This window comes from Mesitornis unicolor, unplaced genomic scaffold (assembly GCF_000695765.1).
Source record: "Mesitornis unicolor isolate BGI_N332 unplaced genomic scaffold, ASM69576v1 scaffold51412, whole genome shotgun sequence".
Classification (NCBI taxonomy): Eukaryota; Metazoa; Chordata; class Aves; order Mesitornithiformes; family Mesitornithidae; genus Mesitornis; species Mesitornis unicolor.
The window spans coordinates 6,763-16,243 of NW_010169488.1; the positions used below are offsets into that span (position 1 = coordinate 6,763).

General features: G+C 37.9%; 1 protein-coding gene across 1 annotated transcript in view; it reads left to right on the plus strand.

The window, feature by feature from the left end:
* The window catches only part of TMEM168 (transmembrane protein 168), a gene marked incomplete at its 3' end in the record, with an annotated part of 11,964 nt that extends 2,848 nt beyond the window's left edge, over positions 1 to 9,116 (plus strand). Inside the window, exon 2 of the mRNA XM_010179350.1 lies at positions 8,974 to 9,116. Within this exon, the coding sequence (XP_010177652.1) occupies positions 8,974 to 9,116 (143 nt within the window). The remainder of the gene's footprint in view (positions 1 to 8,973) is intronic.
* Positions 9,117 to 9,481: the final 365 nt, after the last annotated feature.

The window sequence follows — 9,481 nt, forward strand, 5'->3', positions numbered from 1 at the left end:
GAAGCAAACTGGAAATGTGTCTAAAATCTTAATATTTGTTATTGACTAATTTCAGTTTCTAGCATCCTGTGTACAAATAAGATAAGCTGTTGCTCATCACCTTTGTCTCATAGGTTGTTTATTTGCCTCTTCAATGAGAAAAGGAATAATTATAGTGGCAAAAGTGAAAGGCATCAGACCAAATACTTTTACTTGTCAGGAAATTAAGATTTTATTATAATAATTTTGTTTTAGTAAATAATGACATATTGCTTTTACCATGTTTGTATTTCTTTCATCATGTATTTATAGTAATCAGTTTTGAATGCAGTTGTCTCCAACTAAAATAATTTGTACTTCAGAAGATGTCACTGTGATGTTTGCCTTGCAGATCATTGTGCCTATTTCAGCTGATGTCAGAAAACTAAATACTTTATCAGACCTGGCCAGAACATAATGTATTATAATAATAGCAGGAAAGTGTGGCCTTTTCTGTATTTTTCTGGGTAGTGTCAGGTTTCAAAATAATTAGAAGTAAGAAAGCAATGATGCACGGGCACACAGTTTACTGTCTTGCAGGGCATTTGGGTTTTTTTCTAGAGGTTTAAGGAAACTAGTATTTTTTTCTTCATTGCAGGGGAGATTGAAGGCTTCGACACTCTACTTTAGAGTTCTTTGCTGAATTTCTGAGTCTGCTGCAGTTTCAGGAGGTCTAACAAGCTTGACAGTGATGCAGCAAACAAGCTTCTCCAGAGAACATGTACTTTCCTTATGGTGATTTACATGTACTGTAACAGCTAAAGAGACAAATCAGGCTGCTAGAGAATGCTCTGTCTTTCCTCTTTAAAAAGTAGTAGTTATTGCTAAATACTGAGTGGGTTGGGATTTTGTTTGGCTTTGTTTTGTTTCTAAGAAAACTTTGCTGCAGAAAAAAGCTGGTGATACTGGTATGTGATAGAAAGGGATCTTAGGGTTGTGTTAGAAGCTTTTCAGTGAAAACATTATCTTAATGTTTATTAGTGGACAAAAAAGTAAATATTAGGATTTATTAGGAAGGGACTGCAGGTATCATTATCCCACTGTATAAATCCATAGCTTCTGTATTTTGAGTAACTGTGCAATGCTTACTTGCCATCCTATGGATAAAAAAACAAGCAAAGGTTCAGAGAAGGGCAACAAAATTAATTATAGATATGAAACAGTGTACATGGAGGGAATGAATGAATAAGGATGCTTCAGTCTGGAAAAGAGAAAATTAAGTGCAAATGTGTTGAAGGTAAAAATATTGTGTGTGATGTGGGAGAAGGTAAAGGATCAGTTCCAGTGCAAAAGCTGAGGGGAATCAAGTTGGCAAGAAGCAGGTTCGGACCGTGCAGGTGGGAACAGCTCCTCACACAACGCTGAGGTGGCTCTGGGGCCGTGCATCGTGGTGTGCTCTGTGTGCCAAGTGGTGGCAGAGGCTCAGGAGGAAGCTGGACAAGTTCATGGAAACAAATCCACTGAGGTTGACGTACTACATGGAGAACACGTCTGGCTCAGGACGTCCTGGAGCCACCTGTGGTTGGAGTACGCAGGAAACATGTGCTTGGTCTGTCCTTACAGTCTTGCCTAGGCATCCATTTGGCCTCCTTGGAGACAAGACATTCTTCTAGATGGACTTTTGGTGCAGCCTAATACAGCCACTCTTACATTCTTACGGATTTTTTAAGCTTAAATTTTCAACATATTTTTTCCTTACATTCTTAGGAATGCTAAGTATTGCTTAGTCACCAGTTCCTGAAAATGTGTTTGCTCTTTTTAAAACATTTTTCGTATGTTTAAGGTTAACACTTTTCAGTCTTTGCTACATCAGTTTGGGATTTATGTAGTCACTTTACTAAGTGCTAATTATATTTGAAATCTGTTAAGTGTCACCTGGAAGGTGAAGTATTTTTTATTTATACCTTTCCTCACTCTGAAGATGTACTGAAAGCTTGCTTAATGATACTGCATTTGATAAGAGAAATGGCTTGAAATCACTTTGTGGTCTGCCATCTGACCTCCAATATAATGAATAGAATTGTCTAAAAACCTAAGCCTTGGAATGGTACTTCCTAACAGTCATCTATAAATTATACAGCATCTAAAAAAATCTAGCTCAGCTGTGTATGCTAGATTAGAGCCAGAAATGGGGTGGTGGAGGGGAGGGTTTCTGTTTCATGGAAAACTTTGTTACAGACACATTATATATGCCCTTTTAATGTTTTTAATAACTGTAGTGTCTGTTCATCATATAAATCTCAAGTGTATGAAAGGTCAAGACCTAAAGAGAGAGTTGTCTGCTAATTGGTGGCTAGAAGTATCCTATTTGATTAAAACTGCCAGAAAAATATGAGAACTCCTTTTGCAGAAGGGCCTTTAAAGTGAGGTCAGTTGACTCACTGCTGCACACACAGTGATTTTGGGATTCACACAGAACTGTTGAGGCTGGAGGTCCTCTTGGCCAGGGACCTTCGTGTAAGGGGAGCTCAGCCCTCACAATAAGTTCCTGGTGCTTGGGAAGAACTGTGGATCCCGAAAGCAGAATCTCTCTGCGACAGATCAGGCTTTAAATGTGAAAGAGCAGAATTGTCAGGTCTGTCTGAAACTGGAGGATGAGTTCAGGGAGCATGAGAAATAGACAAGTAATTTGTTAAAGCTTGTTGCATTCAAAAATGAAGTAACCTTTCAGTGGGGCACGTTCCAGCTGGGACTTGATCTGCTGCTGAGAATAATCCCTGCTTTAGCTGCAGTGGAAAGACACCTTGACTCGTTGGTAGGAATACATCTACATTTTCCTTGCAAAATCTGCCGAAAGCGTTCTGCACCTGCCTTACCTTTCTGAGAGTAATTTCAGTTACTCCAAGTTACTCATTTGAGCAATTACTCACGTGCCTGTCTGTAATTAGGCTCTTGGATGGGACAGGATCCAGCAGAAGTCACCCAAGTGGCTCAGGGATTACTTCTCTCAGAAGCCAATAAAATGACAAAAAAATTGTAGATGGAGGTCTTGGAATTTGCAAGCAGAGATCTTGGAAAGGTTTGGGGGAATTTTTTTCTCAGAAATTTAAAATTGGATTTTAAATCAGATGTTAAGTGCTCTATGCAAAGGTAACTGTAGCGTTTTTCTGAATTACTGGCCAAAGAGAATTATTAACCCTGGAAGACCTCTATTAAATATTACCAAGAGAAAAATGAACTGTGTCAGAGACAGGTAAAGTAATGGAATGAAGTACTTTCAGTACATTATTCTTGCTTTTAGTTAATTTTATGGCTTAGTAAAATAAGTCTTCATGATATGCATGAGTACTTGTACTTGCATGGGCAGTCCTATTGAACTCAAATTATTCATGGAAGAAGAGTTAGTTTATGAGTGTTTTCTTGTTTTGGGAGAGTGATTTTGTCATCTTTATTGTGCTGTGATTGGCTGGTGTTTCTTGAAAGCTCAGTTTACAGTGCCTTAATAAAATTCAGAATAGTGACTTTTCTTAACTTCTCTAAAAACAAGATTATTTTCTGGATAGTAAGGAGTTTTCTAAGTAATCTCTACCTGCACATACTTTTATTAACATCACAGATTAAATAGCTGTTTTGAATGCAGATCGTATCCAGTCTTTATCCTTAAATTTCCCCTGCTTTTCTTCCTGCCTTGTATTTTTAATCCGCTCCTCCTCAGCCTTTGCTTCTTCAGTTCAGTATTTCCCCCCACTGCCCCAGAGGCTCTACTGCACTTTCTGGTCTCTCTCTGTATTTTCTCAAATAGCCAATCCACTCCTTTTCTGCCCCACCTCTGGTTGTCTTTAGTTCCTCCCTTTCTTTTCTTCAGTTTTTTTGCTGGGGCAAATCCATGTAGACTAAAGCACAGGTTTTCCCGTAGTTAGAACAGGAGTCAGGGATGGGAAACATAACACATCGAATCCGTCTGCCAGTGAATATGACGACTGCTTTCTGCAAACTTTTCTGGATTTTCCCAGGGCTGTTTTGCTAAGTGAGAAGTAGCGGATCATTTATTGTTCCCTAGAGACTTCTTTCATTCAGTGATTTGTTGTAAGGCAGTCTCCTCTGGTGGTTGATCTACATTGTAACTTGACAAATTTTGTCTTTAAGCTTCTTTTTACCTGTAATATACATATCTTGTTTTCATTTGGAACAAGCTAGCCTTCAAATACTTGTAGATTAGTTATCACATTATCCTTTTTGTCCCGAGCCTTCTCTGTCATGGAGCATATGCTTCTTTGTTTTTGTAGAACCACTGCAGAGGAGCTGAGCAGAACTGTTTGGTTTATATTTACTTAGGGGGATGTATGTGTATGGATATATAAAAACAGGTAAATATTATTCAGCTTGGGCAGAATTTTTGCTTGGAAATACACAACAGCATCTTTGTAAGCTTGCTCGGTTTTGGTCTGTTAGATACCGTCTTGGGCAGCCTGCTCTGGATGGCCCTGCTTGAGCAGCGGGTTGGACCAAACCATTTCTGGAGGCCCTTTCCAGCCTCAACCATTTGGTGTTCCTGTGATCATCTTAGCTGATACATGTTTAGTCATTTATTTCTGTTTTAATCAGAAAGGCTCTTTTATAGGCTTTTGTAACTGGCTTCCAATTTGAACTAATGTTTCTTTTTTTTCCTCATTATTTTCATCAGTCGCACATCAGTAATGCTCCACTGTTCAATACAGTTCCAGAATTGCTCCACTTTCAACAGTGATTTACTCCTTGGGACTGGAGTTGCCCTGTCCATGAATATAAAATTATATATCTTGTCTGTAAAATACTTCTAAATTCTTCCGGTGTGTTAACAGTTACACTTAGCAATAAGCATTGCTGGAAAGCTAAAGAAAGTGGAAAGATAATACTAGTGAATCTCACCGATCTTTTATTGTCTGTTATTTCAGTCATCAGAGGCAAGAAGCATATTTTGTTTTTACCTTTTCTATATTATTTGAAATGAGAACACACTGTGTATTCATTTAGAAGAAGACAGACAAAGGCAAAAGTCCCCAAAGACTACGAGATAAAATGGCTTCTCACATTGGCATCTCATGTTTTCAGTGGGATTGCTGAGATGGTCCCTGTCTCTGCTTTTTGAGCCGTCTGTCTGCAGCCAATGGGAGCACAGGGAGGTACCGCAGGCTGCGATTGCCAGCGCAGTCGAAAACAGAATGAAATAGGTTGAACAGATGAAGGAACCAAATCCCTTTCTGGCTCCGCCTATGCATCCTTGGCCATCTGCTCCATTAAGGACCAATTGTCAAATCCTTTGGATTTAGTAAAGCACTGACAGTCTCCACCTGGCATCTTAGCTGTTATCTTAAAAGAGGAACCTATCTTCAGATTTGCAGTTGTTACTAACTTAATTAGATATTATTTTTTGCTATTTCAAGTTCTTGAGGTATTTTAAAATGCTACCAGTCATTTTTTGCACTGCTGAATGGAAATACTGTATTATCTTACTATAGAGCTGCTCTGAACATCATTAATAATTTTTGTATTTGTTAGTGATATGTTTTTTCTAATTCAAAACTGTTGAAAAAGTGCTGACAGCGAGTGCCGGCCTCTTTACATTAGAAAGATGTTTGTACATGTAAAATACTAACAGTGCTTTCCTACTTCATAGTGTGAGATAGCCACTAAATGAAGATGAAGTTGAACCTTCAGATGGAGCTGAGTTGCTTCATAACACTATAGAGCATATTTCCCATTCTTCTTTAATATTTGGTACAAACCAAAAGCAGGATACAGAGCAAGATGGGTCACTGAGATGATCCTTAGTTTCTATGTAGGATCCTTATCTCACGAGTACTTGTGAATTTTTTTCCCAATATCTTTATATTAGAAGTGCTTTCAACAGTGAAATGTAAATTTTTTTTTAGAAGTGGGACTCAATCAGAAGTTTGGAGAAAACCATTAATCTTTGTGGTGATCTCAAGTTGTGTTCTTGCAGAATACTCTGTAGGCCTAATAACTTGCATGTGTTTTGGGGGATTAAGGAAGTGCAAGGAGTATTCAGAACAACATGGCATGTTGTGGGAAAACTTCTGCACTAAAATGTTATAAAGTAATAATATAGTAGTATTCTGTGGCATATTACGATAGCTGTAGTTTTTACAGGAAAGTGTGGTTTTGTTTTGGAATATGTTCACCGTGATCAAAATGCTAACACAGTGTAAGAGCAGTGTGCTCTAACAAGATCCAAGAAAAAGCATATTTATATGTATCATTTTTATCTATGATGGAAAAGAATTTGTCATAAAAATGTATTCTTGTATTATGTGGTCCATATGTTCAGTCTTTCCAAGGTTTAGAAAATCCTCTAACCAACCAATCATGAATAGGAAGCTCTTCCAGACAAGCCCTTCAATTTCCGCAGGATCTGAGCCTTCCTTGTTTTTTCATCTTGAGGCAAATTATTCTTCTGGTATCTACAGTTGCAAAAGTAAGTCTCCAAATCTTGAAACTAATTTAGCTAGAGAGCGCCACTATTTCGTCAAAGCCTTATATTTTACACGGTTTCTATAGAACAGAAACTAACCAATTTGTTTCTCTTTTTTTATTGCTGTTCTGACTCCTTTCCATTTTCAGAGTGTATTTGGAAAACTGAGCCACAAAAATGAGCATTTTCTGTTGCTACCTCTGAAACATAAGTTATATTGGTTTTGTTACGGGATATTTTTCTCCTTATTGACAACAAAACAAGTTGAGTTTTCACCATAGCTGATACAGGGTTTTAAGCTTTCCTGTCTTCTGGTGATTCCAGGTAATTGTATGGATTTTGGGGAAATTACTCCAAAAATCCTTATTCTCTGGCACAGAACTCGAGAAACACAACGTGAATGCTTCTCTGCACTTGCCCTCAGTACATCCGTATGCTCACTGTAGGCCTAACTGGGATGGGGAAGGGCAGGGAATGGGCGAATCTAGAATGATGCAAAGTACCTCCTGTATGGCTGAGAAAATGATGTACTTAAACGTGATTCACAAAAAGTGAATTTCTTGTATTGTATGTGTGCTTCATAGGCACCTATTGCTCCTTGTAGCTTCACATTATTAGCACAGAACATCAAATTAGAACACATTATACCACATGAAAACTGGTTGCAGTATTAGCACTAGCATTATCGCCTGTTGATGGACGTGTTGTATCCAGACCAGTTTTGTAGCTCGAATATTAGCAAGCCAATGAGCATATTAAAGGCACTTTTGTGATCAGGTGCCCCTTGTGTGCAGGGCTCTGGGTAAAGGGAAGCTCCCCATGGTTGTTCTGTAACACGATTTGATGTCTGCTCAATGTCATGTTCCCATGTCCTTGAAAGCTAGAAGCTAAATAAATAAACTTTTAATTTGTCATGAATTGTATAAAGCACAGTAGGAGTTGGATATAGTTTTATAGTGGTTTCAGATGTCGGAATTTGAGAACAGTGCTATCAGTTACCAGCTGTTTGAGAACAGTGCTGTCAGTTAATAATGCTATCAGTTAGTTATCAGTTATATCAGATTCTGGTGTTTATCTGTGGTTAAAAGTATTGCTGTCCCATTTCAAGGACACAAAGGTGAGAGTCTTCTATCAGAAGTATAATGGCAAATGGTATCCCTTCATTAGGGCAGGGCACACGCCAGATGGGTAAAGCTGTCCTTCAGATTCAGTCGTGTAATATTTACATGTTTGAAAACTGAATATTGTTGAGTTGTTGCCATGTGCCAACAAGAACTGAGCTGGTTTAAGAGTCTTTTTTCAGTATAATTTACTTTCCAAATCATTAATGCTTTTGTCTGTGTGTTAGAAGCTGAACTACTAGTCCATATCAAATCACTTGAGTGTTAAACAGTAAGGCAATATCCAGATTTTAAAAAAACATTAGTATTGTAGATTTATGCAAATAGGGTGAATAAAACCTGGTCAGAAGCCACAGGACTCTTCTCAAGACAGAAATCTGTAGCAATGAATTTATTTCCTTTGCTGTATAACAAACATGAATATTTAATAACTGCACCATGGATATGAAAGTTCTTGATTAATTATATATTATAATACTGTTTCTACCTTTCCTAAAGCATTTAATGCCTCATTAAACCCAGTCTCATCATATTAAAATAATTAAATTGAATCTTTATCTGTTCTGCCTCTCGCTGACAGCTGGCATTTCAGAAGTCTGTTTTCATTTTAACTTAAGACTTGAGCTGAGAAAAAGTTGAGACTTAACTTTTGAAATGTTTTTTTTACAGAAATCATCTATAGATCAGTGAGTGTAATCTTTTCCAAAACTGCTTTTTACCTACAAAACAGGAAAGCGCAATGTACAAAGCACAAAGCTCTGTGAATGCTGCAAAGTCCTGTAGTGGACATCCCTTCTTATCTGATATTTATGCAGCTGATAAAGAATTGTCTTTTTAATTGCAGTTATGTTCATAAATGTTCTCACAAGTTGTCTTTTGTGTGATATGTAGTATTCCACAAAGAATATTTTAAGAACCTGTGGCATTAAAAAGCAGGAATAGTTAATTCTGTATTTTTAATGATCCAATATAGTATGCTATCATATGCCGCTAGGTACATAATACTCTGTGTTGTACTTTACTGATTATGCTGCAGCTATTTACAGATACACTTTTTTATGTACATAAATAATTTTGTGGTATTTGATTTTTTGTGGTATTTGACTTCCATCTTAAATGGGTAAAGCTAAGCCATGATCAGGGCTTTTTAACCTAACACCTGGGCTGTCAGTGTCTTCAAATGCATTCCTTTCAGAAGAGGGATCCCTGCTTGCCAGCCATCGTCTCCCAAGCCTTTCATTTGTCTTTAGAGTACTTCACCATGTAGTGTGTGGAAAAATAAGTATACGTTACATACAGTAACTTGCATGTTTCAGGACCCAGTTATGTTTGATGAAACACAGGGAATTATCCGTAAAACCATAACCAACAGATAGGAAGGATTTTTCACGCAGTACCTAAATCTTTCTGTTTTCTTTTTAGCCAACCAATGGGATCTTCATGAGTGCATTTCTCATCGTTTTACCTCTGGAGTCCATGGCTCACGGGCTCTTCCATGAGCTGGGAAACTGCCTGGGAGGGACCTGTGTTGGGTACGCTGTTGTCATTCCCACCAACTTCTGCAGGTACAGTTGCCATGTCCCTCAGCTTTGCTGCAGTGTGAGTGTAGAGGCAATGCAGTGCTGTTGCTTGTCTTTTTCAGTAATTAAATAGAAATTTTTTTACTAGGCAGATTTTGTATTTTTCCTTTTCCTCACCTTCCAAAAAGAATGAGTAACTCCAACTCCACCTTTCTATATGTATTTCATTTTCTTTTACAAAACCAATGAACGCTCTTTGCACCAGTCATGCATAGGCAGATTCCACAGTCCCTGTCTCACACAAAGGAGGACTGGGGCATTTGACTGAGTGCAGATATTTTATGTAAGGAGATTTAATAAACCAAACAGATCAGTTCGGAACAATTTCAAATTCTCTAGATGGTGTCTAC